The sequence below is a fragment of the Tachypleus tridentatus genome, chromosome 10 (assembly GCF_004210375.1).
Source record: "Tachypleus tridentatus isolate NWPU-2018 chromosome 10, ASM421037v1, whole genome shotgun sequence".
Classification (NCBI taxonomy): domain Eukaryota; kingdom Metazoa; phylum Arthropoda; class Merostomata; order Xiphosura; family Limulidae; genus Tachypleus; species Tachypleus tridentatus.
In genome coordinates, this window is record NC_134834.1 from 170559082 (window position 1) to 170576229 (window position 17148).

At 34.7% G+C, this 17148-nt stretch overlaps 1 protein-coding gene across 1 annotated transcript in view; it reads left to right on the forward strand.

Moving 5' to 3' along the window:
• Window positions 1-7435: 7435 nt before the first annotated feature.
• LOC143230898 (ubiquitin carboxyl-terminal hydrolase 2-like) overlaps window positions 7436-17148 on the forward strand; it is a 30261-nt gene continuing 20548 nt past the window's right edge. The window contains exon 1 of the mRNA XM_076465199.1: window positions 7436-8540. Coding sequence (XP_076321314.1) covers window positions 7869-8540 — 672 coding nt within the window. The 5' untranslated portion in view covers window positions 7436-7868. The remainder of the gene's footprint in view (window positions 8541-17148) is intronic.

Below are 17148 nucleotides of genomic sequence, written 5' to 3' on the forward strand. Positions count from 1 at the left end.
AGAAAAGTAAAACAAACACAGACGAAAAAAGATATTAATTCTATGAATAACCTGAAACAAGACAACAACATGAAAATTCTGAAAGCAGATAAAGGCAATGCTATAGTTATAATGAAAACAGATGAATACTTTCAAAAAATGAACAAAATCTCATCAGATGCAAACAAATTTAAACTAATAAACAGAAATCCGTCAAAGACACATGAAAACTAATTAAACAAAATACTACTACAAATGAAAAAAAGAACACAATGTCAGAAAACTTTTTTCTTATCTACGCAGGACCGACTCACGCACACAACAACTATACGACACCTCTAAACCTTACAAACCCGATTGTCCACTACGACCCATAATATCGACCTATGAATCCTTCAACTACAGCTTCGGTAAATATATAGCGTGGACATTTTCTAAATATATAACATCAGCTGGCCTCTTTTTCAAAGACTTTTTTAACTTTAAGTATATTCTTAATCAACTAAATCATAAAGTCTTAATGGCCAGTTTTGATGTAATCTCCCTCTTCACAGAAGTCTCAACCACTAAAGCCTGCAAGATAGCTTTAGAACTTTATATCCAAGACCACAACTCATTGATACACATTCCCATCAATCAATTATCAGGCCTTATAGAATTCACTACCACCAAAACTAACTTTATATTCAATGACCAATACTACCTACAAATAAATGGTCTAAATATGGGGTATCCCGTGTTACCAGTTCTAGCCAACATTTTTATGACACAGATTGAATCACAAGCGATCAATTCAGCCTTACGCCCACCACTATACTGGTACAGGTATGTTGATTATACACTTGTAGGATTCACATCAACAGAATACACACTTAGTTTTTTCAATCACATTAACTCGTTACACCCCAACATTAAGTTTAGCTGTGTACAGGAAAAAACTAACCAACTAGCATTTCTTAACCTCAAGATCACAAGAACCGATATACAATTCAAAACAGAAATCCACAGAAAAATCACCCATACTGGACTATACATTTCCTGGGACTCAACACATTAAACAAAACAAAAATTCAAAATATTAAGAAACCAAATAAACACAGCCACAAAACTATGTTCACCTGAAAAAATTAACGATGAAATCAACAAAATAAAACAACACTTCATCAACATCAACAAATTTCACTCTAAAACCGTTGAAAAAATTATACGTACACACCTAGACAAACAACAAACAAACATTAATAAATTCAAAGATACAATAAACTACAAAACTTTACACTGCTGCATACCATAAATTCTCGACATCAGCGAAAAAATAACCAACATTTGGAAAAAATTATAACAAAACACAACATTCCAGTAAACACCAAATTCATTCAAAAAACAGGTACAAAACTAAAGTGCGTACTTGGTAAAAACTACACTGACAAACACAACACCAAAATAATTTATAAAATACAATGCAACAATTGTCACGACTTCAATGTTGGAGAAACAAGCAGAAAAATGGAAACCAGATTCAAAGAACACAAAAAACACCTTCACACGTTTTTGAACACTGGATATCAAATAAACACAACATAATCATAGAAAACACCCATATACCAAGTAAGGAAATAAATACAAACAAATGCAATATCAAAGAACCCCTACTCATTCAACAACTAAAACCAAAATTAAATCAATATAAAGGTACCCCTTTATACCTATGCTAATTATTAACCTAACATCTAACTGCAACGCCCCCTACAATGCGTACCCGTTTACACTCTCGTCCCTAAGACATGTTCCCGGCAACGGTCAGTTGCCACAAGTGGGCTTTTTCGTCATCACGGATTACCTATATAACAGTCACTTGCTTGTATGTTTTTTGAATTTCGCGCAAAACTACTCAAGGGCTATCTGCGCTAGCCGTCACTAATTTAGCAGTGTAAGACTAGAGGGAACGCAGCTAATCATCACCACCCACCGCCAACTCTTGGGCTACTCTTTTACCAACGAATAGTGGGATTAATCGTACCATTATAACGCCCCCAGGCCTGAAAGGGCAAGCATGTTTGATGCGACCGAGATTCGAACCCACGACCCTCAGATTACGAGTCGAACGCCTTAACCCACCTGGCCATGCCGTGCCCAGTCAGTTGCAAACTCTCTTTGTTAACTTGAAGATGACCTAAGAAGGTCGAAATGTTATTCTCTGCTTTAACTTGGTAAAAGTGTTAAAACCCACACCAGCCATCCTGAGATACGTTTACTTTAAGTGGGTTTCTCGTAATCACAAATTCCATTATTTTTTGCTAAACGAGTAGCTAAAGAATAGGCGGTGGTTGGTGATGACTAGCTCTCTTCCTTCTAGTCTTACATTGCTAAATTAGGGACGGCTAGCGCAGATAGCCCTTTTATAGCTCTGCTCAAAATTCATAACAAACTAAATTTGTTCTCGTAAATATTGGACTTCTAGCTATTCCACGAAAGTGGTACTTTTTAAACAATCTTCAGTAGCTATCTAGACATCTTGTTGTTGTTGTAGTAAACTCAGTCATAAGCTGTAATGTGGCTTTTAATTAAAAAAAGGTGAACACCAGCTTTGCTGTCATGATTTTATGACCCTATTCTTGTCCCAAGAATGAATACCGTAACAGACATGTTCTACAGGCAAATACTTACCACATGCGTAATGACAAAGAGCGTAATAGCAAATTATTGTTACTATTTTGTAAATAGTATCCCTCAATGAAAACAATTTCTAAATTTTCTCTGTAGGTCTTCCACCTCTTTTCTTTTATAATATCTGACCTCGGATCATTCGAATAAATTATTTAACTTTCTAGCTATTGTAGTTGTTAAAAATAGCATTTTGCAAGTAAGTCACCTTAATTGAATTTTAAAATAATGTATTTGTCCTCATTGAAGGTCAGTTTAACTATCGTCGAACACCATTATATGATTAATACACGTTTAGTCATATCTTTTTATTTCTCTAAACAAACTGTTATTTGCCCTTCTTGATGACGAGAAACCCACTTGAAATAAAAATTAATCCCGTAACAGCTGGTATGGGTGTTAGCACTTTTACTAATAAAGCAGAAATCAAACTGTTATTTGACACAAATATGAAGAACTGAAAACCTGTAAACCGCTGCTGTGTCAGTACGGACTAGTACAAATAGAACGACCATGTATACGTATACATATATGAAAATACACAAGTAAGAATTAACATCAAAAGGAATAACTGCGTTAAAAGTAGCAGACATATGACGAAAAAAATTTTTCAATTGTCAAAATAAGCCTTACAACCACAACTGGAAACTTTTAACTGAAACGCTGCTAAGAAAGAACACCAGAGCACCAAGGCATAGGTTACAAAGTAGTATATAAGAACTGACCTGGGATTTGGAGGTAACTGCGGAAAAAGGAGTCATATCATGAGGGGAATACTCCATCTACCAATACACATATATATATACATATGTATATGATATATGAATTTTTAGGGCCCGGCATGGCCAAGCTTGTTAAGGCATGCGACTCGTAATCTGAGGGTCGCGGGTTCGCATCCCGATCGCGCCAAACATGCTCGCCCTTTCAGCCGTGGGGGCGTTATAATGTTACGGCCAATCCTACTATTCATTGGTACAAGAGTAGCCCAAGAGTTGGCGGTGAGTGGTGATGACTCGCTGCCTTCCCTCTAGTCTTCCACTGCTAATTTAGGGACGACTAGCACAGATAGCCCTCGAGTAGCTTTGTGCGAAATTTAAAAACAAACAGTGAATTTTCAGACTGTTTGGTTTCTGTTAATGTTTTATTTTCTTAATACTCCAATTTTACTAAAACCTATACTTGGTTTGTAACTAGTGTTTCCACTCAACACTATAACTTATACTCAAGCTAAAACCAATGGTTTTACAATTTCTTATTTTAAAAGAAAACTAGTTATATGAGATGTTGAGTGTATATCTGTACTTTAATGTCACAAAAACCTATACTTATGTTATAACTAGAATTTGTATAATTTCAACCTAACGCTAACAAACAAACAACATACACTTGAGTTATAGGGAATAAAGTTACAATACCTTTCAACAAAAACAACTTAAGTTTTAAGAGTGACTTTAACTCTACAGTTATTTAAATAACTTTGAAGAACTTTTCTGTAGTTCATTGTCATGGAAATTTACATGATATTTGGACTTTGGAAAATCTTCCACAATAATACCAAAAGAATCTACTGCGATCATCAGATTGTATGTGAATTAAATGACTCACTTGTAATTATCGAAGCCTTAGAGTACAGATGATTGGTTTAGTTTGTTTTGAATTTCGTGCAAAGCTACACAAGGGTTGTCTGCGCTAGCCGCCCCTAATTTAGCAGTATAAGTCTAGAGAGTCATCACCACCCACCGCCAACTCTTGGGCTAATCTTTTACCAACGAATAGTGAGATTGGCCGTCACATTATAACGCCCTCTTGGTTGAAAGGGCGAGCATGTTTAGTGTGACGAGGATTCGAACCCGCGCTCCTCAGATTACGAGTCGAGTGCATTAACCACCTGGTCATGCCGAGCCGAGTGCAGATGAAAAAATAAAATATTCATTGTCTCTAGGAATATAAAATCATTCTAAATTATAAAAGCTCTGCATCTCTTCACCCTCAGTGACACGACAGTGGTATGTCTATGGACTCATAATACTAGAAACAGGGTTTCAATTCCCGTGGTGGGCAGAGCACAGGTAGCCCATTGTGTAGCTTTGTGCTTAGTTACAAACTAAAATCTTTTCAAAAATTTATTTCAGCCTTTTACTGTTACCATATATTATTTTTAGATATTAAAGTACTTTTTTTTAACGATAACGAACATTCTCTCAAACAGACAGTGTTTAACATTCTATTCGCATGCCGCAAGTAATGAGACTTCTGACTTCATGCATCAAGTAAAAACTAATCGCGTGGAGCGTGACAATAAAAATTGCATATGCACATGCGCAAACTACACTTTTTTGTTGTTGTTAAAGCACATCGCTGAAATTACGTGACATAATAATTAGTTTGTGGTAATTCGTTTCCTGTGCATCAGAATGGTTTAAAGTTTTAATAATGTGTGACGGTGGTGAACCTCTGCTCAGGAGATTTTTGCTATTCTTGGATCACCTGATTTAAAGTTATGTTAGCTTGAAAAAAATATTTTTCTAATTGGAATTTTTAAAAGAATTTCGTAAATGTTTATCTAATAATTGAAATTCATTTATTAATAGAATAACTGTTGACAGTTCTTTAATATTAATGTGCACTCCATTTAAGAAAGTCTCGAATTTCAGTGTTTGTTTTACACCATAATTCCATGAGAAGTTCTCAGTTAACGTGAAGAAATATTTCCAGTAGGTTTTGATCAATGACGTCATAGACATCTGCGGACAGCCTAACAGCAACATGATAGGTATCGATGAATGTTGCATCATGATACTGCGATTAGTGCGTATAACATTTAATACATATTTCGGATATTAATATAATTATTCTCTTTTGTCTAGAAATAAAGATGTAATAACATTAATCTGTAGTCTAGTGATTACGACCATTGAATATTGAATTATCACTGACGAAAGTCGTGCTTGATCCTCTAAGTTCTTTTATATGTTTAGAGAAATGCATTTATTTATTTATCTCTGTGTTTACCCGTATTTATCTGTAAGGCAGGTACTAGATGTCTAGTCTTTCATATCTCTTTAATACGAACTGTATTTAACCATCCTCTTAATAGTAAATTAACTTTGAGAAAATTGAAATAAATTACCCGCTATTTTAACCAGAAAAAATTTCTAACAGGATTTATTAGATTCAAAGCTGTCCAATAAACAAGTTTCGCTCTTTAATAATGAAAGCTTGCTGTTTGCGTTTATTGGCGCAAAACAACTGGGCTATCTGCGCCTAATGGAAGTTGAATGATAATTCTAAGCTTTTAGTGACGTTTGAAATTCTTATTTTAAAGTGAAAGATTTGGTTGTTTGTAATTAAGTATAAAGCTACACAATGGACTACCTGTGCTCTACCCACCACGGATATCGAAACCCCGTTTCTAGTATTGTAAGCCCGCATGTCTAAGGCTGGAGTGAAAGGCCTGTAAAATTATTTTATATCGGTAACATTTACATTATGTTTGTAAAGCAAAAAAAAAAAAAAAAAAAAGGAATTAACTGCAGGTTTAGAATCTTGTTTTGTTTGTTTTAATTTCGCACAAAGCTACACGAGGGTTATCTGCACTAGCCGTCCCTAATTTAGCAGTGTAAGACTAGAAGGAAGATAACTAGTCATCACCACCTACCGTCAACTCTTGGGCTACCCTTTTACTAACGAATAGTGATATTGACCCTCACATTATAACACTCTCACGGCTGAAAGGGCGAGCATGTTTGGTGCGACCGGGATTCGAACCCTCGGATTAGGAGTCAAACGCCTTAACACGCTTAGCCATGCCCTCCCGGTTTAGAATCTATTTGATAGGTTGTGAAACTGTTTTTATGTTTTTTAGTCTATCATGAGTCAATAAAACAGTTTTTCAGTTGTTTCAAAGCACGTATCAATTTCATTAAAAATCACGCGTAAGTTCATAAACGTATGGCAATGGTGATCACAATTCTTACTGACAATTATGTGCATGTAACCATCGATTACACTATGTAACAAAAGTTTTACTTTTTCTTGTTCCTAGACAGAAAGTGTTATTTCCCAATTGCTTATTCCTAAAGTAAATGGAAAAGACCTATTTTTCTCTTCAAATTTTGCTTTTGTGACCTGTGAGCGTGTAACGAAAACATAATGGGAGACATTATTTGGAGGCTGATATGTGAAAGTGATTTACATTACACTCGCAAATCTCGAAAAACTACTCACTTCTAAACATTTTTGTATAACTTTAGTTAAAATACATGTAAATCTTGATTCATATGTTTTATTCAGACCTTATGTAAATGAAAATGTGTAAATTTGCCCGTTTTTACATAGAAAATAGGTTAATTTCTAAATTTCATTATCCAGGTCACAAAAGCAAAGTTTGAAAGGAATAATGGCCATTTTCTGTACTTTTACAACATAAGCAATTAAGAAATAACACGTACTATCCAGGAACAAAATTTGTGTTACATAGTGTTTTTAACCGTGACGTCATTCTGACAACACTATTAGTTTCATATATATATATTTATACAGGTAAATATTTCGAGATAGTTCTTTAATTTTCTGTTGATCTGAGAAAAGTAAAAAAAAAAAAACCTACTAAAACATTGAAGAAATTTAGCCTTCCACATTTCTGTACGCATACCAGTTTTTATGTGGATAACAACCTGCGTCTATTTTTTTATTGCGCAGGCGCTATATGTTGTGTAAAAAAATTCTTAGTGGCATGCGTATTGTTGAGAGCAGGTGAGTTACATATAAAAGACGTCACGCTGCTGAAGGTATGTCAGTGGGCGAAATGATTCAGATCAGACCAATCAGAATCAAACTAACGCCAACTGTTTGTATCGTCGTTGGCCTACAAGTCTAGAAAGCCGACAGCATATTCGAAGAGTGCGGTATATTTTACGCAGGAGAAAAACGAATGGCTTTGTGTTTTAATGAAACGAATGTCAAACTTTGACAGTGGAAAATATCTAAATCACTGCTCCAGGTTTCCTTTATCAGTTCTCTCTCAGAAGTTTTGTTTAAGACTCCCTGAAACCTGTCCACTAATAAACATCATATGAAGATTTTCGGAAGAAACTACGAATTCAGTGATCTTAGTTTCGGCTGCAGCTGTATTTATAGAAAGTGTTCAACTTTACCACTGTTAGCTACGTTCGAAGTTGGTGAGCGTTAGAACAGACTTTCACTTGGCTGACTGTGGAAAAGCAATGCCATTTGAACAGGATCGAGTAGGAGGATCAGTGATGCCGACTTTAACAGTCACAGGTTTCAAGCGTAGCGTGTCGACAATAGACGTGACATCGCTTTACACGCCAGGGCATTACAAGTCTAACAGTAACGACAGCGACATCATACAACAGTTACGTTCTTCAACATGTCTACCCTCGGACTCTGATCTATCTAGCTGTCTTCGAAGCTCAAAACACTTGAGCGAAAAAGATTCGGAGGTCGATGTTGCCACGTTTATTCCAGTACCATCTCAAAGGACAAGCTCACTACGTTCTTTAACATTTCGGTATAATGGAGATACGGTTAGCGGATCTTCAACGCCAGTGTTGACTGGGTTTCGTAGTCTCAGTGACTCTAAATTTGAACTGAAGAGTAAAACATTCGAAAATTGTAACATTAAACTTGACCAAACCAATCAGTTAACATCCTTTGAACGATTAAAGGGTTCCTCGAGCCCTAGTCTGATTAGTAACAATACCAATACAGACGCCGTTCCGAATGTAGAATATAAGAAAAATTTATTGACCAGCTGTTATCAGTGGAAAACGCTAGCATCACCTCAGGTTCAAGAAACAGTATCTATAAATAACGCGATACTTGGGTCATCTCCTACCATTGGTCGTTCCAGAAGAGATTCTTCCGTGTCCGAGGTAAGATTTTGTTTTGTGTTCTACACTGCATCAGACATAATACAAGCAATATTAATATTCACTAATTAATTTGGCTCTCATGTTCACAATAACGTTATTTGTCTAGAAATAAGAGTGAATCCTATATTTAAATATCTGAAAAACGTGTTAAGCATTAGAGTGTAACTTTCTTAAAACAAGAAGTTTGTAGAAGTTATGAAGAAAACCTACTGTGTTAACTGAGTAACTTTATTAAAGAAACCTCTAATAATAGCGCACGTGATCACACGCAATAAATCTCGAGAAGATGAAGGATAAATAGTTTCGCTGAAAGTATTCGAGTTTTGGGTCCTTTTAAAAATTCATTAAGGAAAATCTGGAATTGATGTATTCGTCAATACATTTCCAGTTCAATATATATCAATATTTATTTTATTTAGGGATGACTGCTTAATAAAAAGAACTTTGAACAAAAATGTAGAATGTGTGAGTGCCAGAAACATTACTTGTTTTAAGATGTATAAGTTTTAACCACTATACTGACGTTTTTTCTTTATTTACTGTCTTTAAATTGTCCTGACAACAAATGTATTGGGGGTTTTTCTTTCTGTGGCTTGATAATATGAACAAAACTTTTTAGTTCTGAGGAAATACTTTATAAACCTGACTATTTGACCACTCTCTCCTCGACGTGTTTCCATAGACAACCACCTGTTTTCCTGTATTCCACTCTGTTGCACTAAAGTATGGATGATTTCATTATCTTGCGCTTCGGTCCTTGTTTTCACTGTAAGTGTAACCTTTGTAATTCTCTCGTAATGCACAGAGGTTTCCTAGTCGTAGACTGTGAAAGTATTTAGAGCAAGTTTGACCTCACATCTGTTTTCTCATGAAGTATATTGCCAATGTGCATGATTTTTCTTTATTAGGTTGCCACATGTCGCATAAAAAATCTTTCCACATTGAGGATGACTTTTAACTTTCCACTTACTGGAACTTTGTGACCTTTACCTGTTTGAACAAATTCATCTTCTTACTTCATCTCTAAAGAGAATTTCCCACACTTCACTATCAGATCAGGTTAAATATTTGTAGCTGTTACAAGGCTTCCCATTAATAAATATATTGACTTATAAACTATTTTTTTTATTAATGCACTCCATATCCCATTTGGGTCAGATGGAGTATTTCATTTTTAGAATTTCGTGTCCTTGATTTTTTTGCAGTTGTTGAGTCACCAGAGTCTCTTGTGTAACGCCCTTGGTTTGTACAATTGACTCATTTACCTTTTTCTATCATCCTTTGGAAGCAATACCAATTTCATACTGTTCTGTAGTTCACTTCTTCCGTTCTTATTATCCAGTTTTAAAACTGATCCTTTGAAATCCTCTAAACTTTCACCAGATGGAGATAATGTTTCTATACTGTTTGACTGGACAATCCTTGAGTTGTTTATCTGCAACTTTAAATGATTCAAGTTCTGTTGACAACTGGACAGCTTGCTTTAGATTAATTCACATATCTTCATCAACTAGGGCATCGATTAATTGGTAAAGTGACAACTAATTCATCATTTTACATGATACACCTGAATAAGATAATCAGACAAGTTTTTTCAGTATATTCTACAAGTATCTTCCTCCTTACTCTACTTTTAAACCTTGCTTTAGATATGACACTACAAACCTGTTTGGTAAGTTGGCCACCAATGCCTGATAGTTATTACATCCCTCAGTTGGAAGGCTTGAACTGTTGTTAAAACTTATTCAGATTGTTCGATTTGTTTTAAATTTCACGCAAAGCTACACGAGGGCTATCTGCGCTAAAACGTATTCAGAGAAGGAGTGTTAGGATGATTCATAATATGGATATATCATCTTATATGGATAAATTAGGACCTCGTAAATTACTTTATCTTGGAAGAAGGAAGGATATTCGGAGATCTTATTAAATTCTACAATATTATCTGGTTGAATTGACATAATAAATGCCTTCCATATTTTTTGTTTTATATTATAAAGAAAAAGAAAACACAAGTTAAGATTTGGAAAAGGCTAGCTTTCAGTTGAAACAGGTTTAATTTTTATCACGATGGTTAATTTACACAACGAGTTGCCATCAGCAGTAGTGAAAGCCAACACTTATGAACATTTACGAGAAGAACAACAACGTCAAAAATATGGCAAAGAAAATGTACCGATCCAACATGTGCTTTCAACATTTTATCAGAGTGTTTCAGAATATTGCAGAAAGATGTAATCAACGTTATACGAGTGTGTTCGAAGCGTATTAATTATAATAATCTTCACAAAATCTTAAAAGAGAAACAGCATCGTTAAGACACCTGTTTCATCATAACCATCATCAAACTTGTTTTCAAACAATAACAACAAAGAAAAAAGCAAGATTTTAATACGTTCTTCAACTCACTCGTTTGTTTGTTTTTTGAATTTCGCACAAAGTTACACGAGGGCTATCTGCGCTAGCAGTTCCTAATTTAGCAATGTAAGACTAGAGGAAAGGCAGCTAGTCATCACCACCTACCGCCAACTCTTTTACCAACGACTAGTGAGATTGACCGTCATATTATAACAGCATCACGGTTGAAAGAGCGAGCATGTTTGGTGCGACGGGGATTCGAACCTGCGACCCTCAGATTATGAGTCGAACACCTTAACCCACTTGGCCATGCCGGGCCTCAACTCACTTTATTCTTTTACAAGAAAACAAATAAAAAACAACAACATCCGGACCATTTCGAAGACAGGCGAATCTAGCACTTCTTTAGTCATTAAGACACGCGCTAACACTAAAATCTCCCTCTAGCAAATAAAAAAAATAATTAAAATATATATATATAGTCTACAAAAATATCGTATTTCTGAAAAGTACCAAACTTTTTTGAATAAATCAGTATATTATATATCTCAGTGATATTTCGATAGACTTCATTAACAAAAACATATTATGAAAATTTGAAGCTAAAATCTGTAATGTGTTTTGAATTAATTCAAAATGACGTTTTGGTGATTTCATGTAATAGTTATGTGGCTTCTTTAAAGTTGTAATAAAATATGTTATGTGAATGTTATATTTAGTTTGTTTTTTTTACTTTATAGCATTTATGATTTTACAAAACAGATAGTAATAGCGCTATTATGTAACTCTTTAGTAACCATAATAGCACTTTTATTATCTACGATGCTGGGTAGAAAAGGTCACTTTTGTATTTATTAGTGATATAAAGCCTTTCGTCCTTGACCCAAAGATGTCCCACTTTTTGTGTGTTTATCAGAGCTTCGCTCATGCGGGCCTCTGTCGAAACAGTTACTAAGTGTTCGGCGTCTAATAGCATACTTACGAACTGTAGTATTGAACTGAATTTTGTCACATTTCAAAGGCTTTTTTTTTTGTCCTTAACTTACTTTCTGATTCATTTTAGAAATGTTGTATTTTGGGTTCTTCTGCATAAAAATTTTCTCTACATAATTCGAATTCACGTTATTTCAATGAATTTAATTTATTCATCATTTTTTTTTATTATCCAAGAATATATTTTTACTAAATGTTTATGGAGTTTTTTAGTCCTTATTAGGCCTCACACCACAGATTGTATTCTTCATTTTACTTTTCTTGGTAAGAAAAGCAATCCACAGTATTATCATTTTTACGAAATAGTTATTCTTTGATTAAAATATCCATTCTTTTTTGTCTCACCAATACCGAGATTCTGAAATTAAGTTACCATGTATGTATATATATTTATTTGGATAACGACAGGTATCTAAATACAAGTTCATGTCAAGATACATAAACGAGCTTGTCGTGCTATCTAAAAATGCATTATCCTTCAAAAATGACAAATTTCAATATGTTTATGTCTCTTGCCATAAAACGTATATGAATTTTTTTGTACACAAACGCATAGGTACGTTTGATAGTAATTTAATTTTATAACTTTTTTACGATACGACTGTATAGAACTTTAAATACCCTTAATGTTGCATAATTAATCAGTGATCAATTTATTACGGATTTGTGTTGGTTTGAGTAGCTTCTACTAACACTGACTTTATAGAACAATCATTCGATCATTCACTTGATTAGTGAGATCCCGAAACACTATCTTACATTACTCAGTGGGTATAAATTAAGCATGTTATCAGCAAAAATAAATCATATTCAAATGATGTTTATTCCAGATATAACTGGTATCAGCAACATGATCCGGTAGTTTGTATAGAAGTACAGCAACATGATCCGGTAGTTTGTATAGAAGTACGTTTTGATTATCAGTTGCTGATAACTCCACGAGTTGTCAGCTAAGTAAGTTACTACGCCCACATGCACACTCCTCCGTTTATTTGTCATCTGATGCCCCCCAGTGGCTCAGCGGTGTGTCTACGGACTTACAACCCTAAAAATGAGGTTCGATAGTTGTGGTGGGCAGAGCACAGATAACCCTTTATGTAGCGTTGTGCTTAATTCAAAGACGACAACAAAAACTGTTATCTGAATGAACAGCACATATTAAAACGTTTGTAGTGGTTATCTTATAATATACTCAACTTCAAAGATGTCACTGAGAAGTCTTATAAGATGTCACGTAAAAAAATGAAAATATTAGCGTCTAATACCATGTTTCCTTTGTCTGGATTACATAACAGAGCTTCTAAATGTTTAGTCGATTTGTTTTGTTTTTTTAATTTCGCACAAATATACTTATGGCTATCTGTGCCAACCAATCCTAGTTTTAAAGTTATAGGCTAGAGGAAAGACAGCTAGTCAACACTCCACGCCGCCAACTTTTGGAATACTTTAATGAATAATTGGATTGATCATCACATCTAAGCTCAAAAAGCGAGCATGTCCGGCGAGGGGTTTCTACTCTATGACCCTCAAACTGCGAATCGATCCCCTTGACCACCAGACTTTTCCAAGCCGAATTCAAAATATAACCCTATTTTTATGAGTGCTCTTAAATTATGCACGTTACAATAAAATGAAAGATATTTTAGTAAATTTTATCTTTCACTTTCCTTGAACTTCGTTTTTTTCATTTTATTTTCAATCTATTGTTATCTTCGTATCTGAAATTTTCTATAATAATAAATGTAAAGCACAACATATCGCAGTTGGAAACTTCCAGAATTTAACTGAATGCACACAACGAATAACGACATAAGGTGTTACGCAACAGTAAGCTTAGAACGAGAGTACTAGAGAAAACGCATCCAAAACGTCAACCCTGTTTTAGTTTTTTACTGACATACTCCCGGTAGCACCTACTGTTGCAAGTTTCACTTTCTTTCTGGATTCAATTAGAGCATGTTTTCGCTGGAAAATTCCAGGTTCACTGGACTCAGAGGAATTTGGAAATTGGGGTCACAAAGAAATCCCCTGCTCTGCCTATAGTATAATTTGGGTGTTCTGTGGGTTTCCACTTGATCACCGGCGAACCCCTGTTGATATTTGTGCTACCTACACGTATTTTGTTAAAGTGTCTTGTGTACTGCAGTAACGACCTAATTCTATTTTCCCTTTCATGATTTATGGTAAACACCTTGTAACTCTGTGATGTAAGCATTGTGGGCTGTTTATAACAGGAGCAACTAATATGTTGGCTTATAGTTCTATGAATAATTATACTCGTTTCTTTTGTATGCCTATGAACATTTCACTTACACATTTATTTATATTCGTTAAATCATATAGTTTGCAGAAAAATTTACTCAAAACAGCTATAAATTAGTTTACTGTTTACGTATATATATAACAATTTCAGAAAAGATAGTGAATACTATTTGAGAGGGAAATACGTGACTGTAGAACTACTTCGTTGAAACATTATTTGTGTGTAAGAATTGTGATAAAGTAATTTTACGCTTTTTTTCTTAGACGTTGTTATGAAACGATGTTTTTAGGCAAGAAAATTATAAGTTAGTTTTTAAAAACATCCATGAACTATTTTCTGTAAAATGTTTATTGATAGTCCATTGTATAGCCTTCCGCTTAACAACAAAACAAACAGTTTTGTTTTCTTTTTTTAATGTGAAAGAATGTTTTTTTAATATTAAATATCACACAATCTATTTTATTTTGTAAAATAAATTAAGAAGTGACACCTAGAATTTAAATCTAAACCACGTGTATAGGGCGCTGCAATCCACACTGTTCTTTTCTATACACTGGTCTCTGTATAAAACCAGTGCTTCCTACCCTCTCAAAAGTTTATTGTTCCGAAACTGCACACAAAGACTATCTGCACATAAACGTCCCTGTTTTTAAATTGGTGGACCCGAAGGAACGTAAATATCAACATCAACCACTGACAACTCTTGTTCTACTCTAATCGAATATTGGAACTTGACTGTCTCTCTTATAACATACCCACAGCTTCAAATTACAGAGCATGTTTTTATAGCAATATAATGTGAACTTTAAGCCACGCCTAGTCCATAATGGAAGTAATTTCTACAAAGCTCAGACATACGAGGGTCCATAGGGCCCACTGAAAACATTGTAAGTTTATCATATGTATATGCAAAAATGGCTGGTTTGGGTTGAGAAAATGTTTTATGTAGAGGATCGAACAACGTTTAGACCTTCTTCGGTCATCGTCAGGTTCACAAAGAAAGAAAGAGGTAACTGACCGATAGCTGACCACATGTTTGAAGGGGGTTGTGTAACTGAGTATAGGAATGTTTAGATGTTTGGTTATATTTATTAATACAGGTATAAAGGTGTTCCTTTGTAAATGTATTAGCATACGTATTAGCGTAATGTAACTACAGTATCATCAACTTTACACATATTGAAACAAATCGGTGGAACAAATTCTCCAGTGTTAAAGTATTACTAACAGAAATAGTTACCGTTTGAGATCGTTAATGGATAAAGTGTTCTATCCACAGTTTGTGCCACTTGACGCGGCTGTTATCGCATACGTGCTTTAATTCGCACATCATCGCAAACATTTTTTTGTGGCTCAGGGGAGACTGAATCTATAGAAATAATTAAAGTTAAATAAACACTACAGTACCAGGTCCTAAAGCTGTATATACATTCATCCATCCACTTTCTGGAAGTACTTCAGATTTGATTTTCACACATGTTCTCGGTATGCGTAATTCGTAGAATTTGAAGCTCTGATCACGTGACAAAAATTCCTCTGACCAGACATGTCAAACGATTAGTGGAAAATAACTTGGTATAAGAAAAGTCATTAACATATGGAAAACGATTTATTTTAAATACTCATTTAGTGACTTGTTTATTTTGTGTAGAAAAAAGTAATGTTGGAAAGGAATAAACTAACTACTGTTTAAAATGTTTCTTGGTTGAATGGAATTTCCTGTAACTCTACAGCCCGCAGGTGAGATGGATGACGTCACTCTCAAGCTCGTGGGTAATAATGAATCAATGTAGATAGTTAAACAATGTATGTACTTATCTTCCCACGCAGAACCTACAGCGTTATGATGTGTTATGTTAAATATTTTTAATCTTCACAGTGTATCCTGTTAATTAAATAAATAACGATAAAGTAAAAATATCTAGGCTAAAATGTAAGTTATAAAAACGAATCATGTGTTCCATTTCAGGAAGTGTAAAAGCTTTTATGTTTGCAGTTTGTATAATTTCAGGGAGTGTAAAAGCTACCATGTTTCCGATTAAATAACAGAACTGAAACATTCAAAAACTCGTCTACAGTCAAGTATTAATATAATATATTTGAAGTGTTAGATAATTATTGTTTTCGTTTAAGCGGAGAACTTCGTAATAGGCCATATGCACTGTGCCAACAGCAAGGATCGAAACCAAAATCACTCGTGTATAGTGAAGAATTAATATAATATAATTGAAGTGTTAGATAATTATTGTTTTATTTTAAGCGCAGAACTTCGTAATAGGCCACATGCACTGTGCCAACAACAAGGATCGAAACCTAAATTTCATTTTAGTATTTATAAGCCTTCACGGTTACTGCTGAGCCACTGGTGGTAATATATATAAATCTTTTATCTCTTGTGAGTAATTTCTGTGATTAAACGTTATCAAAGCTACTCCGAAAAAAAATGTTTGTTTGAGGTAGACGTAGATAATTCCAACTATTTCTGTCAGTAACACTTTAAAACTTTGGAGAATTTGTTGCACCGATTTGTTTCAATAAGTGTAAAGTTGATGATACTGTAGTTACATTATGCTAATACGCATTCTAATACATTTATATAACAAACTTTAATCAGTCTTACAATCGTAGAAGAAAATATGGACAAAATAATTTGACTTCACTTTATAACGATGAGTTGTGTTTTGTAGTGGACTTTCACTTGAAGCGACCGTAAATATATATTTTTACTGGCTGGCCCGGCATGGCCAAGTGTGTTAAGGCGTTCGACTCGTAATTCGAGGGTCGCGGGTTCGAATCCCCGTCGCACCAAACATGCTCGCCCTTTCAGTCGTGGGGACGTTATAATGTAACGGTCAATCAAAGAGTAGGCCAAGAGTTGGCGGTGGGTGGTGATGACTAGCTGCCTTCCCTCTAGTCTTACACTGCTAAATTAGAGACGGTTAGCACAGATAGCCCTGGAGTAGCTTTGGGCGAAATTCAAAACAAACAAAAAAA